Source organism: Acanthopagrus latus, chromosome 21 (assembly GCF_904848185.1).
Source record: "Acanthopagrus latus isolate v.2019 chromosome 21, fAcaLat1.1, whole genome shotgun sequence".
Classification (NCBI taxonomy): domain Eukaryota; kingdom Metazoa; phylum Chordata; class Actinopteri; order Spariformes; family Sparidae; genus Acanthopagrus; species Acanthopagrus latus.
The window spans coordinates 22,837,490-22,856,072 of NC_051059.1; the positions used below are offsets into that span (position 1 = coordinate 22,837,490).

The following is an 18,583-nucleotide window of genomic DNA, read 5'->3' on the forward strand; positions in this document are numbered from 1 at the left end:
CTGATTAACCACTAAACAGAACATTAAACTATGACTTTTTTTTTTTTTTTGAATAAGAGACACGCACTGATTTCTATATCAACAGCGGGTCAGATGACGGTGATGTGAAAGGAGTCCGTCGTAGTGGCGAACCAGCAGAGAATCATCACCGACTCAGTGTTTCCACTCGGCTCTGGGGAGCGTTTTGGAGGAATGCTAATGAGGCTTCGTGTCTGCTGGATGTGTAATAGGCGACTGTTTGCTAACGCATCACCCAATCGAGTTGATAAGGTGATAATTTGTCAATGTTGTGCTTACAGCTTGTTAGATTTCCCAAAGTGGCAAAAAAGAAGAAAAAAAAAATGCTAAGTCATTGTCTGGATTCTCAGTGCCGAGGATTTGATGCTTTTCTCTTTTTTCAAAGCATTGTCAACTAAATATCTCCACATAATCAACCCTATCTGCCTCTTTGGTAACTTGTGAGATGTGTTTTTTCAGGTATTCATTATTGTCAGACTTAATGATTTAGGGTTGCAACTAATGACCATTCTCACCATTAATCTGCCAATTATTTTCTGAGATGACATTTTCAAATTGCTTGTTTGGACCAACAGTCCAAGAATTATTTATTTTACAGTGATATTTAATGGAGAAAAGCAGAAAAATCTTCACATTGAAAAAGCTGGAACTGAATATTTGGCAAGCATTATGCTTCAAGATACGAATGCACCAATCGTGAAATACTGATGATTAAAATAACAATTTGGCAGATAATGAAACTTGTGTTTTTTTGTTTTTTGTTTTGTTTTGTTTTGTAAGACCCCTTTTGTGCCAAGGACACAAAGAAATCTCCATTATAAAAAAATAAATGAACTCATTCAGTCCCTTCATTACATCATCTTTGAAGGAGCACTATCTTCTCTCACATGGTGGATTTGGGCCGATATAGAAAGGCGAGGAGAAACAAAGTACAAATACTCTGTTGCTGTACTTAATGAGGTTTTTCCAAGTAACTGTAACACAACTTTTTACTTTTCCTCCCAACATTTTAACACAACAAACTGTACTTTTCTGCTCCTAACATTTTCAAAACAGGATCATTGCTTTAGTTTTAATGCATCCAAGGTAAACTTATGGTTAATTTTTGTGTCGTTGCACGCCACCTTCCCAACAACACAAGACTGATATCAACCTATCAACCTATAACATGGCCCACAGACTGAGATTCAGAGGGGCAAAACATTCCCTCTTTTAATTTTTGTTCGGTTAGCTTTGCACAGAAGTGTCCGGTAGAAATGTCTCTCAGGGGGTTAATTCATACTTACGTACATACTTCAGTTGATTGAATAATCAAACAGTTGACAGATAATTTCAGCTCTAGAATGATTTACTGTGAGATATAAACAAACGAACAGTAAATGAAAAGTAAGAATAACCATCTGACGGAGATGATAAGAGTCCGTGTTTTACGGAGGATTAGTAGGGATTAGGCTGTCAAACGGACAATTGTCCAGTTTATCCTGTTACCTTTCCCTTTATCAGCAGTCTGGCCACACAAACACATGAGAGAGAGGATGAATCAGAAGCCAGGAGATAAACTGCCCCTGAACATGTGAAAACTTTGTCACACGCCGTGTTTTATGATATGATTTATCTTGAGTAGAATTCCCTCAGGGGGGAGGATGTTTAGGTTTCTCCCAACGCATCCCTTTTGTACTGTTATAGGTATTGTTACTACTCCAGTGTTTAAACTATCTTACTCCACAGAGAGAGAAAAAAAGAAGCTGATTTTCTTTTCACATATGACAAGCAACCCCCTTTTGTTGTCATGACGGACAATCGGCTTGTGTGGGACACTCACTTCACATCCATTTATCATGTCTGTGCTTGACATCCATCAGTGGCCCATAGCAACACTGCCCCCCGATGGGTGAAGACGGCAAAAACTGCTCTTGGACATCATCAAACGTGGCATGAGTTTGTGTGATGTGCTAAATTAAGACGTGAGTGGGCCTGACTGCCAAGTGGGAGGACTGAGGAGGTTTCAAGGAGGGTGCAGAATTGGGCAAGTCATCGTGAGGGCATAAATGAGTCATGATCTTTGAAACTCAAAAGCTCAAGACAGTCAAAACTAATTCAGGCTTCCGAGGCCAGACAAGGAGATAACAGACAAAAACAATACAAAAGAGAAACTATTGAGCTTAATAGACTTGACATAAGTATTCTAACAGCACAAGGACATATTAAAGGCACCTTGTTGTTTCATTATGAGCTATTCTCACAGAAAGACACATTCTACTTATTATATACACAATAGCAGGAGTAAACTGTCAATTCAGCTTGAATATTTGCTGTCTAATTACTTCTAACTGACTGTGTACTCAAACATACATTCAGTTGAGGCGAGAAAAGTTACTACGAGGTTGAGTCATTCAGTTTGTGTCTGAGGCCGCTGGAGACGACAATTGCCGACTTAAAGTACACACGACAATTAATCACAGCTACAGCCCAAGTGGTGGAGACTCACTCCACTTGCAGCACGGCGTCCATGCTCTGACAGCGTTCATCTGCGTTCCTGAAGTGCCCTTGAGCAACACACCCTGAATCCCCCGTCAGCTACAGCGGCCCTACTCTGCTGCCGACCTTCGCACGCTTGATTTCCTTGCAGAGAGGGCAACAGAAATAGACTGATTCTCCTTCAGGAATCAGTCACTCTGAACAGCTTGCAAGAAAGATCAGTTTAGTTGTACGTGTTGCCTGGCAAGATGCGTTCGCACACTGTATGCAGCGTAACAGAAACCCCACGACGGCTGCACAGCAGTCATGAATCCATTCACGAACGTCACTTTCACAGTACTCAACGGCGCCGAAGGAGTCAATCTTTAGTCATTTACAACTCGTACGCGTAGTATTTTTTTTTTAAGATGTTCATTACACTATCGTGCGTTTACAACTTGAAGATGTTGCGCCTATCTAGGTCAGCTGAGCTAGATTTGGAGTTGTCAGCTTTCTGCAGACTAAATAGGTCATGCTAACGAGGTGGGGGGGTTTTGACAAGCCTCTCAAACTCCATCAGTTCTCACCACAAAACAATCTCAAGATTGCTGATTATGTAAAACACCCCGACCCCAGCTTTAAGCTATATAATGTCAAATTATGACAATGGATATTACAGTCACCTCTGTCAACACTAGAAAATCTATGAAGGCAATATTTAGTGTGACAAATTCAACGTAATTGTGATTATGCATGCATATGCACTGAGAGCTAAATATGAAGCAATTTACTGAAGCTTTGGAGAAATCTATGCGAAGCGAGGAATGTGTGATGATTAGAATCTGCTGGGCTTCATATGAAGAGCTTCACAGCATGATTATTAACCCAGAGAGCATAAATATAGATGAGAGTCCAAGGAGACAATAAGAACGTGATGCATCCACAGTGATATTCAAAACAAACCCACATAAAGATCCGTAGGTGTTGGCACAGTGAAGGCTTAATTTCAAAAGTGCAATCGTCTGCAACTATTGGCTGTCATGATGCAATATTGGGCTTCCTGTCCTCAATTTACGAGCCACAGGTTACAAAAAAACACGAGTACAACCAAAGGTATATATATATGTGCAGGGGTGATATAGAAAGTTCTCAGCTGGATCTCCGTGCTGTCAACATGACTCCCAGAGGAGTGATGAGCGTGGCTGTTCTCCTCTGCTTCGTACTGGGTCTGCTCAGTCCAGCTTCATCTGCCCGTAAGTGTGTTTCATCACATTTTGACTGCTCGTTAAGAACATTATGAATACACTAGAAATGACACAGGGACTCTGATTAGCTGATTCATTTTGTGTGTTTGTGTGAGCACACAGCAGGTTCCATCAATGGCAGAGCCTGCTGTACGACATACAACAGGAAGCCGATACCCTTCCAGCGCATCAAGGGCTACAGAGAACAAACTACCAAAGAAAACTGCCGCATCGAGGCGATCATGTAAGATACGCAACCATCAGATCTCCAACCCCGCCGCCCCCGATCACACTATGATATTTGAATCACTGTCGGAGCAAGTACAACCTTCACGAGGGGTTCAAGAAGTGATTCCATTAACTTAATTTATGCCAAAATTCAAAAGGCACTGCGATATTTAGTGGAAAACATGTTGTTGCTGCTGAACTTCTTGCCATAATTAAAAACAAGCCACTCGATCCGGCCTACCACGACACTTTGCTGTCAGAACTTTCTGATTTTCATAACTCTAAACAGGCAGCTGTGTGTCTGCTCCACATCTGCATAAATTATGTTAATAAATTATTTGTATCCAAGCTGTCTCGTGTTTAAGATTGTCAATATCCGATTACACAAGCTTGGTATCAAACCCAGGGCTCCAGACAAGAAATTGCACTAACAAGATTTAAAAAAAAAAAAAAAAACATTTCTTTTTATGTGATCTATCAGGCACAACCAATCAAATTGTTAAGTCCCACTCGACAGACTATTATATAAATCATGTGATTTTACTTACTGTAAAGTTGCATTATGTTATTGTAGGACAAAAGATTCATGCACCACATAAACCTGGCTTATTTTTTCCAAAAGACAAAAAAAGGGTTTTGTAGAAACACGTTAATAATCCTCATAATTAGTGATCACTGAAGCATTGTTTAACTATCAGCACTGAAACTCTGGTATCAACTTGTAGTATACACACATAATATCCTTTATACAGTCATGTGTTTCACAAAGTGGTGAATCTCGCCCCATCCTGAGCCTTTTGAGGACGCCCCTTTCACACCCAATCATGACACTATCACCTAATGAATCATTAGAAATGTTTGAAACGCGTGTTTTTGGAATATTTCACAACTTTCCCAATCTTTTGTCTCCCCTGTCCCAACTTGATTGACATGTGTAGCTGATGAGGTAAAATCAGGGTTGTACTTACTTTTGTCATCCTTCACTGAATAGAGAAATAATATGTTCTCTGTGTTTCTAATGATAATGATAACTTGTCTCACTACTGCAGTTTCTACACGCTTAGGAGGACTGAGGTTTGTGCGACTCGCAAGGATGAGTGGGTGAGAATAATCCTGGACCGACTCAGGTACGAGACTCCCACTCACTTTTTTCAAATGCCAACCAGTTTCGGTTTCAACACGGAGCTTAAAATCAGGCCAAGCTCTGTGTGTGAACAGGCTTTTTATTTTGTTCTGGGGGCATTGTGAGTAAAAAAATCCTCTCATCTTTGTAGTTCAAAACTGAAGAAAATGTCCAAGGCCGGCCCTGCAGCAGGTGAAAATCAGATGAAGAAAACCGTGAACCCTCCCATCAGTGATGGAAGTGGATCTTACTTCACCACCACACAGACCTTCCCGAACAGCACTGAAAGTTTCTATTAGCAAGAAAACAGGCTGTGGCCTCAGAGATTTTAAGCTAAATCATTTAAAAAATAAAAAAAAATTAAAAAAATGCTAATTTGAGCAAACGTTTGAGAAATTGAACCCACTATAATCCAGTCATGTTGGGGATATTATCTCTGAGAAGGCAAAGAAATGCTAATTACTTTGACTCACTTAAAAAATATGCAGCTTTGGCCCTGATACTCCATTTAATCATGACTTAGGGGGAACTTTAGAGGAACAGCTTTGAGAAAATTGATGTAGATTATGTGCTTAGCCATTTAGCAAATGTTTATGTGAACATATTCAGTCTATCATGTTTTATTCCCTGCTATGAATCTTCTGTTTAATCAAGTTTATGTGCCAAAATGTGCCAATAGCAGTTCTCATAAACCAATAAAGTGACTTACAAACTCTGTTATTGTTGTCCAAGTTTATTTAATCAAACTACGACACTCTCTTATTTAAGAGTCATGTGATGCTCTATGTTGCCAATGCAATTTACTGTTAAAATGCATTTTTACGGTGAAGAAAAAGTTATTCATCCTTAAACCATACTTATGGTTTACAACATGTAATAATAATAATCCATATTGCACTTAGATACACTTTTGTTTAAACTAATTTATGTCACTCTCAACCCTGATCCTCATCACTGGACACGCCTTTAAGTTTTGGGAGGAAATTTTAATCAGAAGAGAGAATCTTCACTGAATGATTGTTTTATGCCTAAACAAACTAAATAAACACATTTGTTTGCATGACTAGATAAACAAACTGACCTTAAAGGACAACACAGTTTCATACAGTTTTACTTTGTTTACATGTGGCGGACCCTGCCACCTTCCTAGCTTCAAACAGTGTTCTGGACCTTATTTTCCTTGTTTATTCACTTATGGAAAAAAAAAAATATTTCCGTATCATTACCTCAATAATACTGTAAATATTAAAATTCTGAGTATGAATTTCTTCTCCAATAATACATAGAGACCCTTAAAAATCATTATAAAAATGAAAAGCACAAGGTCAACAATGTGTGCACGCTGAGGAGACTGTGGCTCTGCATGGTGCATGTTTTAGTTGCTTGACGAACACTTAGCTGCCACATCTGCTGGAAGGTGTCTGAGAACTTTTCGACGAGCTGTCATGGCCCCCTGAGCTCATGCAAATGCATGACAGGACTGACAGGGAGCCAGCCTCTCGTTCTATTTCATATTAGCACCACAAGGGGTTTCGTGCTCCAGTCAGACTGGCTGACATGCTCCTCTCACCAAAAACTGTCCTGAAGTGATTCCACGTCCCCACTAGATGGCAGAATGGATCTGTAAAATCTGAACCTGCGTCAGTTGCATCATGCGGTCCTGATGGACATTTGATAAACACAGCTACCTCAGGTATGCAATAACAACAACACATGTGCATGAAGGACAAGAGCATTTATTTAGTTTCAAGCAAACAACAGACATGAAGGACACTTTTTGTATCCTTTATCTCCACAAAGCCTCATTTTAACTTAACACAGGCAGCAAGGTTCTCAGCAAAATGGAAAGACAAATAAATATTGCTGCCAATAAATAATAAATATCCCAGAATAACATTAGAAAGCATTTTAAAGCATTTTAAATAGTTTAAATTACTACAAGACAGTAGGCTACGGATTTTCATGGTGGTGAGGAGTGCTTTCTAAGAGCTTGAGGTTTGAGTGGAGGGAGCGGCAGTAGAGCTCTTCTTTGCTTTGCGGGCCTGCCTGTAAAACACACAAAGAGGACATAACCGTTAAAAAAAAGAACTGTTTCTGCCGTACATCATGCAATACTAGAGACCAAGTGATATGACAAAGGCCTACTCACTCTAGCTCCTTGATCTTCTCAAACACCCAGTCCTGTCTCCAGTGGCTGCAGACGTCTCCCTCCGTGGTCTCAAAACTGTGAGGAAAAAAACAGAAAAGATCAGTCACAAACTCAAGCTCTATTTGTCAACTGTACAAAGTTTTGGACAATTGCTGTGTGTTTAACAAAACAAGGAGGTGATTCTTACATGACAGCACGGACACATGGGAGGTTCTTCCTCTGGATCCTGTAGCCCAAGATGGGAGCGGTGACATTCGCGATGCTGACCTCAGTGCAGCATCTGGTGATTTTCACGTCTGTTTTGCAGGAAAAAAAGAATTGGTTATTATGAGCAAACGTCTTTTTCGTTTCTTACATCAAATCTAAATAAATTGAATCAAAATGTGTTTCAAATGTGCATGGCAAGCTACAAGCTCCTGCGTGGATCTTACCATCAGCCGTTGCGGCCATCGCCAGAACCCCGACGAGGAGAGCGAGGCATGCCAGTCTTCTGATGCACAGCTGCATGGTTACTGCGTGAGATGTTCCAGAGGGTCTTTGCAGAAGATGACTGCTTGATCTGGCAGATGGAGATGACTGATCTCTTCTGACCAGACCTCTTGAATTTATACAAATAAAAGAGGAACCGAGAAAACCTAACCGGATGAATGGTCTCCCGGGCTTTCTAGTGTGTGTGTGTGTGTGTGTATCGAGGTGGGGTGAAGGACGCAGTTTGGTGACACTGTAATCTTCCATTTCCTTTTTTGTGATTTCATCATTTCATTGACTGAGCTGACTGAGACATTTACAGAAATTGATGCTGCATGTTAAGGGTTCAGTTTTAGAACTTTTTCAATGACTTTATCAGTTGGTACAAAGTGACAAACATTACAAATACATTAATTCACAAACAGCAAACTAATAAATCCGCCTTCACTGAATGATATAGCAGATTTTCAGCAGGTTTATTCTATGATTACTGCTTTCAAATTCTATAAAATCTCTGACTAATGCAAAAAGTTTTTTTAATCACAAATACATAATGGCGTACATGAGACGTGAGACATAAACATCCGCTGAAGCTTCTGCTGAACTGTGTGGAGAGATAAGTAGACTCCAATTAATGAACCATCTGAGGTATGACTGGCTCTAGTTTGATCACATCATCTTGTTCTTCTGCAAGGGTTTTAATGGCACCTGACTGGAAAATACAGCACCAGCTGTTTAACTTAATAAACAAAGCTCATCTTAGCAACATTATCCACTCACACATTAATGGAACAGCCATTGGGTGCGATCTGGGCTCAGTATTTTGCTGAAGGACACACAACATGCAACTAGTAGGACTCAGCGAAGTCAACAAACTTGGCATTTGACCTCTGTGAAACTGCTTGTGTTGCAGAAATTTAGATGGTAGGTATATCAGTAGCCCATTAGCACATCACTGCCACTCTGACCCACTGAACCCAGCAGAGCAAACTGTCTCTGGTCACCACAAACAAACACCCTCTTGCTGTGGTTAACAGTGTCTTCATCCCTGCACCACATGTGTGGTATAAAGTTGTGTTCAGCCTCAGGAGCTTGCAACACAGCTAGCTGGGTAGCTATAGTGAGGAAGCTATGCTAAGAAAATTAAAATAATAATAGTATGATTGAGAAAAACAACAGTCGAAGGAAAGAAATACAGCTGCCAACAATGTAACTGTATTAGGTTTGTCAATCTGAGCTGGTTTATCAAGAAAATGCCAGACAGGACGTGGAGACATACTACTGTTTTCTGCTCTCGGGTCGGGGCCTTTTAAATCACAGTGATACGATGTAAGGACTCAGAAGTCAATGACTGGCAGCCATAGGCAATCGAAGATGCCATCTTCTATCAACCTCACCATTGCAGCTGGTGCCAGGGATCGAAACACCAACCCTCCGATTTACTGGACAACCAACTCTACCTCCTGAGTCGCAGAGGGTTAGACTGGCATTTTGGTACAAGTGCTGCTGATTTCAGCAATAATTTAAAAGCGGCATCATGTGCCGGTCACTCTCCCCAATGTGTCATCTTTCTCTTTTCCTCCCTCCTCTTTCTCTGGTGCTGGCTCTCAACGGTCAGAGCAGGGGCAGGAAAAGGGGAAGGAAGGAGATTCTGAGGCTTTCCACCGCAAACTTCCAGACATCCTCCACCCAAATTTGGTCATATGTCCTTGCATGCTCCTTCCCTGCAGTAACAAGTCTCGGCTTGTTTGAGGGGACTTTTATGATTCAGACAACTCAGAAAATATAAGAAATTGAAAATTAATTTGTAAGTAGAAATGTATGAACTTGTAGATTTAAAATAAGTTATCCAGTTATCTGTCAGGCTTTTATTTGCTTTAAATAGTCCCTCATACATTTTGAATGTTTTATATTAATGCAAATATATTCCAAATATACTGCATAGATATACATTTTATCTTATCTTTAAAACTACTTGTCTTAAAGCATCAGTAAGTTTTCTGTGACTGTTGTAGATCTCTTTCCATGACCAGTAGGAGCTGCATTACTGGAACTCATCTCCACCTACAAGTATCTGGCACAGAGTTCAGTATGTAGACAAACAGTATATAGTTTACCAAGCAGGGTTAACAGAACCACTCGTGGTCGTTTCTGTGTTTTCAGTGAATGATTAAACATGTTTTAAAAAGTTAGAGCACAAAAATAAATGTCCGTCAGAGACTAACAACCTGTGGTCTGAATTAGCTAATTTCCCCCCCTTATGTCTTACAGTAATGCATCAAAAGAAAATACTCTCCTAAAAGCAGAACTTCTGATCTCAGACTTTTCTCAGCATGCTCTAATGATGCAAAAAGAATAATTTCATAAGAAGTTCATTTCAGAGGAGCTTGCAGGGCCGAAAAGGGCTTGTCTGCTAAGCCAAAGGGTAAAATGTGTTGATGACAAAAAAGGGGAAGAAAGTCACTGCATGGTTTCACCCTAAAGGGACTAATAATTTAGATTTTAAGCAATATACAATAAAGACAAGGAGGTTACTTATGTAAAGCAAAGATTAATGGTATTGAAAATCCATAGTTAAGACATCTAACCTGCTTGATCCATAAATCTCAGCACCTGGTGAGGAAATCTTACTGTTACCAATCAGCAATCAACCTCTAATATTAAGATCTACAAACCAGATGGATTCAGAATATTGACTTCTTCTCTGCAGTTCTTCCCCTTCTTCACCTGTGCAGACTTGGTTTATTTTTCACCAGACTGCCATTTCAAAAGTTAAAGCTGATTTCCTTTAACCAGCCGTGACAGTTTCGGGCTGGCAACGCTTTCAGTTTTTCAGACTGTGTGTGCCATTTTGAGTATTTTGTCAGGAGTTTATATGTCTGTCTATCTGTAGATGGATTCTTTTAGTGTCAGTGTCAAAACTTTTGCAAGATAAAACCCCAAAAACTTTACAGGTTTGCAGTTGAGCCAAGTATAAGAGACATCTGAGAAAAAGTTGAATGTAACAATAATTTGCACAGATGAATCTCAAAACATGCAGCTTTATACAGCAGGCTGCTGACAGTGTCAGCTGATACCGGACATGACTTTACTGGATTTGGAGTTCTTGATCAAAATGTTAAAATTCCTTTTCATTGAGAAGCAGAAGTGATCCTCAAAATGAGGAAGGAAGCATGAACAGTGTGATTGCCTTCACTAAAATGATGATACAATTGCACAACAGGGTAAGAACTTACTGAGCAGGGAATGTAAAAGGAAGTTCTCCTTTTTTACGGACTTCATTCACAATTTTTTATCCTGCTTCAAGGCTTTTAATCTAAGAGATTAAACCAGATTAGTACTGTACTGTATTGTGTAAAAATCAGATTCAACAATCCTGGCAGCCTGCTGTGCTGGGTCATGACTTCTCTCATATCATTATCTTTATGGGCTCCAGCCGACTGCCAAATGATAAAACAATACAGTACAACACTTGGTAGAACAATCTTAAAGTGAATGATTGCCCTGCAGACCTCAGCACTCTGCGGCACAACTAAAGCACATATCAGTAAGTCATAATAACAGACTGTCATCGCACAGGGACAGGATAGACTCAACTGAACATAATGGACCCATTAAAGTACCACTCACTTTGTTATTTCAAACGCACCAGAGCAGCTCCATCAGTCTTTATCGAGTGTAAGATAACTTCTTCAAAAACACAGTGGCTGCAGGAGAGTTGAATTCTTCATTTTAGTTTTGTCTTCATCTTGTTTTGCTGCAGAAGTAGCTCTCATGACAGATAATCCACTTTATGTTCTGCATAACTTACTAATATTATACTATATTAGTAATTCACATCCCTTTGTCTCAGTGGAATTACAAATAGTTCATCGTTCAATAGCTTTGTGAATAGACTCATTCACAAAAGTGAATAGGAGCCCCTCTGCGCTGTCTTTGTACAAACTGGTGACGGGCTACTTATATACTTATAAAGGAAACAAATGTAAATAAATCACAAACTACTTTGTAGAAATAACAACACAAAATTATGTACAAAAAAATGTCAGCACCTACTTAAAATTAAATGACAAAACACAATGTTCGTCATCACCTATGAGTCTTTTCTGTTCTTATGTAAGCGCCTTCAAACTTTCGTTTATTTCCACATCCAGCAGTTACAGAACAACATTATCATTCAGTCGGAGTCTCTTCACAGACTCCTGAGGGAAGTATCAGGCTCTTTAGCCGCTTAATGCTCCACTAAAGCTTTCACCAAATGGTCACTAACCTTCTCTGTTTGCTGTTTTTATTCACAACAAACTGCTTCTTCCACATTGTCAGATTGTTTTCACACTGTCATTTGATACATATGTTTTAGAAAATCATGGATTGTAGCTGCTTTAAGAAGAGGAAATGATTGCTCTAATGGTAAAAGCCGTCTGCTGTTCACACTGATGACACAGGGCTGTTGTGCCAGACACAATTCAAACCACATCATCATCTTCTAAGATGACACAACAGTGGTGGGCCTCATCAGCGACGATGAAGACTCAGCCTGCAGAGAGGAGGTACTTCTACTTATCAACTGGTGTGATATCAAGAATCTAGAAATAATCATAGAAATAACCGTGGTCTTCAGGAAGAAACACATGTCACACACACCCCACTTACCATCAATGGCAGTGCTGTGGAGTCTGTGAAAAGCACCAAGTTCTCGGGGGTGCATATCACAGATGACCTGACATGGTGCATCACCACCACCTCCCTAGTCAAGTAGGCACAACAACGCCTCCACTTCCTTTGCCGGATGAGCAGAGCTGATTTCCACCCTTCTGCCCTCACCACCTTTTACAGGGGTGTTATTGAGAGCATCCAGCAGCCTCTCAGTCAGCAGCTGCCCCTGTTGCTGACCAGAGGGCCCTACAAAGGGTGGTGAGGACGGCAGAGAAGATCAGCCCAGCCATCCATCCTGGACCTGTACCGGTCCCGCTGCCTCAAGAGAGCCACCAATATCACCAAAGACCCAACCCACCCAGCACACGAACTGTTCACCCTCCTACCATCTGGCAAGTGCTACCACAGCATGCAGTGCAAGACTAACACCACAAAGCTTTTTCCCACTGGCCCTTAGACTACTCAACTCACTCAAGAAAATTCAATGAACATATCTGTATCTGTATAATGTATAAGCCCACTGTCTGTATATGTCGTGTTTATTTGTTTAAATCTGTGTGCACTATTATGTTTATGTTGTGTGTTAAATATTACTTGCATATTTGGAGTATGGGGAAACGCAATTTCGATCCTCAGTGTAATTTCTTGCACTAATTGCATAAAGTTCACTTTGACTTTAACTAAAAAGACTGCGTTTTGACGCAGATTAAGTGGCAATCAAGTCACATACTTCCATATTGTTCATGGTGGACAGGAGTCACAACTCTCACGGCCACTAGACATACCATTATATAGACATATCATGAACACATGTCTATGTGACAGTGTTGTCAGGATACTGGAATCTGGACACTGGAAACTCCGATACAATACCTTCAAAAATGTCAATATTCAATACTGTCATCAGTACTGCGGGGAAACATTGACACAACCTTGGGAACATAAAATTTCAGATTCTTATGAAAAGACAAATGGAGACAGTACGACTATGTGGGAGTCGAAGAGGAGCACAAAAAAAAAAGAAAAAAAAAAAAAACCCAGCCAGTACTGGAGTATTTATACGGAAAAAGTTAGTATTGAATGTTTTCATATATGCGGTATCGACATGTATCCATCTTTGGATATTTTTGACAGCACTATGTTTTGAGCATTTCAACAAGACTGTCTCTGGTGACAGTCACAGGAAAGTACCTTAACTGACATTACCCTTCATATAGTATTAATTTACTTAAATTCAATAAAAACATAAAGGCATTAAAATAACATACAGCTCTCCCTTTAGTCAAAGTCTTCTGAACTCCAAACTAAAAGATACCATGTAGTTTATATTCTGTTGTGCTTTAACATATTTTATAACATAAGTATAGAAAATTCTGGGAGTCACATACAGTCTCTTATAACTTGCCTGGAATAAAGTGAAGCATTCTTGGTGTTGGTCTGTGCGTTCCTCCATCATGTGGTGTTGGTCAGCATCACCCAGGCTCTCACACTGTCTGACCACAGCTACAACCTACATATTAAGGCAGAATATACAGTAAGTACAGCCATCTTATCTTTATGTACCCTGCTGGGAAAAAAAACAAAACAGCATAGACCAGCACCAAAACACAACATAATGCTGAATATATAAGCTGAACATTAATTTAATACATTACCCCATTAGTAACGGAATGAAAGCAGCAGAAACTAATATAAAATATGGCTATGATGAAATTACAACGTTGCTATGGAAACAAAACTTTACCACCTAGCTAGCTAACGTTAGCATCGAACTTAGACTCACCAGATAATCATTATGAATAAACATAACACCTTTGATTTCGTTTTAGAAAATCAAGTATCCAGTATCCTGGAGCAACATAAAGTTGGTCCTGGTTAATTCTGACGTAATATGTGAAATAAAATAAGAACTTTTACTCATGTTTTAGCTAGCTAGCTAGCTAGCTGACCTGCAGCCATCTTGGATGTTTCCTTCCTCTCTGCTGACGGACGTCGTTGAACGTAGTAGCGCCCTCTGTCGGACTTTGAGGACAACAGCAGCCATTCAGTGTCATATTAATAGTTCCAGTGGCTACAGACATTATTTTACTGATAAATATGGAGTTCACTCCCTCATTTAATGGCTTTTATATTTTTGTGTGGTTAAATTAGGTGTAAACATTTCAGGCCTCCTGATTGGTCAGTTTGAGTTGATTGCTCCCTTTGAATTGGAGCAGAGCGATGTCAGCAGCCTTCTCAATCCACTTCCACCAAACAAGCTGCAGCATGTTGTTGTTGTGTGTGTTCACTTTATCTGTGAGGAACCAGGAACAAGCCTGTTTAGTGAGTTGTACAGTTGGAAGGTAAATTTTGACGCAGCATTGACTTTGACCACATAGAAATGGTCATTTTTTTCCCTCTTGCTTACTGCTAAGGAGATGAGGTAAGTTATTTATCATTTAGTTACTTTTGTTTTCTCTTTGCAAGAAGAGTTTAGGGCTGATTATCACTTTTATGGGTTTTTTGTTCTTCTTTGTTTTTGTTGTTTTTGGCCTAGTCAAGGCTTTTTATTCCAGGCTTAAGAGAGGACATGAAATGGGATGAGATGGGGTGGGTGGGTGGGGGGGGGGTGACATGAAGCATATAGCCGCATGTAAGACTCAAATCCTGGGCTGCTGCAATGAGGACAAAGCCTCTGTACCTCTCAAGTACCTCAAAACTATAGAGAGTCAAAGTCAGGCTCCTCCCAGTAGAAATGGGAATTTATTTCGGAAAAACTTTGTACGTTGGTGAATGGAGAGAGACAAATACTGACGCGTAAGATGTTTGCTGGTATAAACGACACATTGTCACGTCTAGAAAGTCGTAGCTTGTCGTAAATTAAGTAAATACCGTCTAGATCCTCCACCGCTCAGTGAACTACACTGTCTCGCTCAACATGGCCGTGAGTGAGTTTTGTGAGCTGAAGATATAGAGGACGTTTTTTCTGAAAGTCCCATAAAGGAAGTTGAAAGGGGCTTTTCTTTAGAGATGGAGATTTGGGTGACCCAGTTGTTTAGACGTTACTGTATACCACACAAGTACCAAGACAACTCTTACAGTGTCTCTCAGTTAGCCTAGCGGATATAACAACCAAAGGCAGACGTGAATAAACAACTGGGGACAAGTCAAAACTTTCAGAACATGCATCTGCGCTGCCATGCTCTCTTGCATGAACGAACACGTGAGATCAACCCATGTGCTTCATAGTGGAGCCGAGCAACATGGTGTATGTGTGCATGTGTTCATCTGCATAAGCTTTCATATCACTGAGAACAGAAAAAGAGTCTCTCCTTTTCCCCCCCTGCATGCACTGTGGTTGCAGCAATGAGTGCGCCTCAGCTCACCTCAAAAACCCTAACAGTAGAAAGCTACTGTTTTAGAAAGTGAGAACTCACATAATGTCGGAATGAACTGTGACCTACGCACTGTATGTGTATCTTCTTTTAAGATTCACAAGGTTTCCAGGTTCTGTTGGGTTTGACAAGTATTCAGTTATCTCTTTTTATTCATACGAAACCTAATCGGGCTCTTTAGTCATCCAAATAATAAGAGCTGTCTGGAAAACATGTAGAAAAGTACTGATGAAATGCGATCCCTTTCAAAATGACGTTTCGCCGACGGATGGCAATACTTTTACTGACCGTAATGATCGAGGGTCACATGTTTGAGACCCTGGTATCACACTTACCGCTTGTACAGGTATTTTCCACACAGTAATTTGAATTGTACTACATACTACATGCAGAGACCACATCCGCCTGCAAGTGGAACATGTTCTGACACCCTCAGACCACCGCCGATGAGTGAGTGGAGGGGCAAGGACCGCGCCGGTGAGCTGTGCTGTAGGAGGAAACGAGCACTGTGTTTTCCAGCCGTGTGCGTATCTGTGGGTGCAGCGTGCTCTACTTGCAGACGGCCTAAATGATTGTATCAACTGCGGTGGTGGGGCTATAAAGGTGTTGCAGTGCAGACTAACACATATCTGTTTGAGCCACAGACCCGCGATGACAAGTCTCGTCTTTGTCTCCCTCCTCCTCGTAGCCATCATGGCATCAACAGTCTCATCTAATGGTAAGAGCATTACAAGCATTTTTTTTTAAGTGTGGGTGGTCATTTATGTAATATTTCACTGCTAATATGGATTATTTCATTTTGGATTATGGAGAAGATGATGATACTAACGGACCCTTGTCTCTTTGTTCAAAGGTGCGATAGCCAGTTGTTGTCTAACCACCTCAAATACTCAAATCCGACGGGAAAATCTGATCAAATACTACGTACAAGATCGGCCACAATGCCCGATTCACGCAGTCGTGTAAGTCCCTCAATCTGTTCATTCAATCTCTGATTTAGATGCATAGTTTCTGATGACATTCTTATAGATACATCTTCTTATACTAACACTTCTGTAAATGCATGACTGTGATAACATAATCTTTTTTGATTTTTTGATCAATCACCTTCCCTTGAAAACTGCTGCAACATTTTACTAAATCTGTCAATTCTCAACAGATTTACCACACTGAGTCTCAAGAGAATCTGCGCTGACCCAGAGAGATTGTGGACGCAGACCAGCATGGCCTTCATCGACGGAAAGAACTATCATCGTCAGCGTAGCTCATACCATCGCTGACACAGCATCCACCTGCATACGAAAAGACGCCACTATGGATCTCAAATTAAGTGCTCAATTTCTCTGAGCTCCACAGACTTTGAATGTTGTTGTTTTTTTATACATATATAAATATTTTCTGTGAATGTCTTACCTCATTATACGATGTATAATTTTTCATTATATGTCTTTTTTCTGTTCTGTATGAATGTATGATTTTTAATAATATGTTGCTTTCATTTTGCAATGATATTTGCTGATATTAATAAAAAATTAATCACATTTCAACGCCTAAGTTTTAATGATTATGAGTTGCAGAATAGTTGTCGGGAGTCCGCGTACGGAGAAACACTACAGTCTGTGTCTCAGCATGTAGAAGTACTTCTCCTTATCTCATCTCTTTGTGTTTCATCTCCACATAAAATCCTTCAAAACACAGATATTCACCATGGTAACATAACTGAGTCCACATTCTCTCTTAGAGGAGTGAAAGATGGGAGAGATTTTTTTTTTTTCTTAAGTTGAAGAGCATCCAAAAAATTCTTGGAGGATTATAAGAGGGTGAGCACAAAGCCCGCTGTGGAGGAAGAATTCAGAGCCTTGGACTGTAGCTGTCAGACAAAGGCAGTGGAAGGAAGAAGTGCAACATTTTCCACCACTGGCCAAAGCAAAATTCTTTAAATTATTCTGGAAATAGAAACATATAAAGTAAGTTGCTCTAAGTCTCTCTGTAAACACTGTAATCTCATTATCTACTGTAGCTCTGAAATACTAAATATTGATTGAACCAGGAAACTTACACGTGCTCAGTTGGTGGGGCAGGCGTCCCGTGTGCAGGGGCTTGGTCCTCGCTGCAGCGGTCCCGGGTTTGAATCCCGGCCCAGGACCCTTTGCTGCGTGTTGCTCTCTCCCATCCTCTTTCCTGTCACCTCTTAAGATGCTCTATCAATAAAGCCAAATAAAGGTCCAAATTATACTTCAAACAAACAAAAAACATGTTTCATAAACTTTTAAAAATAACATGAAACTATATTTTTTGTGGCCCTGCAGTAACTCTGAGGATCCACTAGGGGTAGCACCCACCTGTTAACCTGTTAAACATCCAGGGATTCAATACTTCCTTTAAAAATTAATATTGTAAACTCAAAAATAACTACTTATTAATAACAATAACAAGGAATGTGACTATTAATGTAAAATAATATTGAATTTGTGTATTCAACTCTATGGTAAACGTTTGCCTCATGGTGGTAAGCCAGGGTGTTGATACAAAGCCCCTATACAAAAGTAATGTATATGGTATTTTAGATGATATCTAGATAAAATGGAAGATTTAAAAATACATATATTGTTATATAGTCTCTCCAGTTAATATGTCAAATTCACTCTGTAATCTCAGACCTACTCTCCAACCACACACAACCTTTAAATGGCACTCTCATGAGACTTAAAACCACTTCATGAAATGCAAACACCAACACACAATTCAATTACATCATAAGTCTACAGTATACGCTTGTTCTGAAGACCACAGGTGACTCACAGAGTTCTCTGATTCTCAACTTTTCTGGTGGCCGCCATTTTCCATCTCCCCTCACTGTGATGCT

At 40.1% G+C, this 18,583-nt stretch overlaps 3 protein-coding genes across 6 annotated transcripts in view; 2 read left to right on the top strand and 1 right to left on the bottom strand.

Moving 5' to 3' along the window:
• LOC119011102 (ephrin type-A receptor 4-A-like) overlaps positions 1-14,436 on the bottom strand; it is a 45,756-nt gene extending 31,320 nt beyond the window's left edge. Inside the window, exons 1-2 of one of the 3 annotated variants that reach the window (XM_037083938.1) lie at positions 14,293-14,436; positions 13,749-13,853 (exon numbers count right to left, since the gene is read on the bottom strand). In XM_037083938.1, the coding sequence (XP_036939833.1) occupies positions 13,749-13,767 (19 nt within the window). In that variant the 5' untranslated portion in view covers positions 13,768-13,853; positions 14,293-14,436. Of the gene's footprint in view, positions 1-13,748; positions 13,854-13,998; positions 14,042-14,126; positions 14,177-14,292 lie in introns of those variants that run through there. The other 2 variants (XM_037083939.1, XM_037083940.1) reach the window with 2 other exon arrangements.
• On the top strand, positions 3,609-5,785 carry LOC119011104 (C-C motif chemokine 20-like). Of its 2 annotated transcripts, none has more exons than XM_037083942.1 (4): positions 3,609-3,728; positions 3,843-3,963; positions 4,997-5,074; positions 5,222-5,785. In XM_037083942.1, the coding sequence occupies exons 1-4, from the start codon at positions 3,650-3,652 to the stop codon at positions 5,367-5,369; spliced, it is 426 nt and encodes a 141-aa protein (XP_036939837.1). In that variant the 5' UTR covers positions 3,609-3,649; the 3' UTR covers positions 5,370-5,785. The 2 variants fall into 2 exon arrangements, with proteins under 2 accessions (XP_036939837.1, XP_036939838.1); XM_037083943.1 differs by having other exon boundaries at positions 3,846-3,963.
• Positions 14,437-14,617: 181 nt separating the features above from the next.
• On the top strand, positions 14,618-17,258 carry LOC119011105 (monocyte chemotactic protein 1B-like). The gene is made up of 4 exons (XM_037083944.1): positions 14,618-14,765; positions 16,362-16,435; positions 16,571-16,679; positions 16,877-17,258. The coding sequence occupies exons 1-4, from the start codon at positions 14,761-14,763 to the stop codon at positions 16,995-16,997; spliced, it is 309 nt and encodes a 102-aa protein (XP_036939839.1). The 5' UTR covers positions 14,618-14,760; the 3' UTR covers positions 16,998-17,258.
• Positions 17,259-18,583: the final 1,325 nt, after the last annotated feature.

Excerpts from the sequence above, each read along its gene's own strand:
- LOC119011105 (XM_037083944.1), top strand. Across the intron at positions 16,436-16,570 it reads ATCAACAGTCTCATCTAATG|GTGCGATAGCCAGTTGTTGT; the intron begins GTAAGAGCATTA and ends CTTTGTTCAAAG. Across the intron at positions 16,680-16,876 it reads TGCCCGATTCACGCAGTCGT|ATTTACCACACTGAGTCTCA; the intron begins GTAAGTCCCTCA and ends AATTCTCAACAG.
- LOC119011104 (XM_037083942.1), top strand. The coding sequence starts at position 3,650 with ATGACTCCCAGAGGAGTGATGAGCGTGGCTGTTCTCCTCTGCTTCGTA. Across the intron at positions 3,964-4,996 it reads TGCCGCATCGAGGCGATCAT|TTTCTACACGCTTAGGAGGA; the intron begins GTAAGATACGCA and ends TCACTACTGCAG. Across the intron at positions 5,075-5,221 it reads ATAATCCTGGACCGACTCAG|TTCAAAACTGAAGAAAATGT; the intron begins GTACGAGACTCC and ends TCATCTTTGTAG.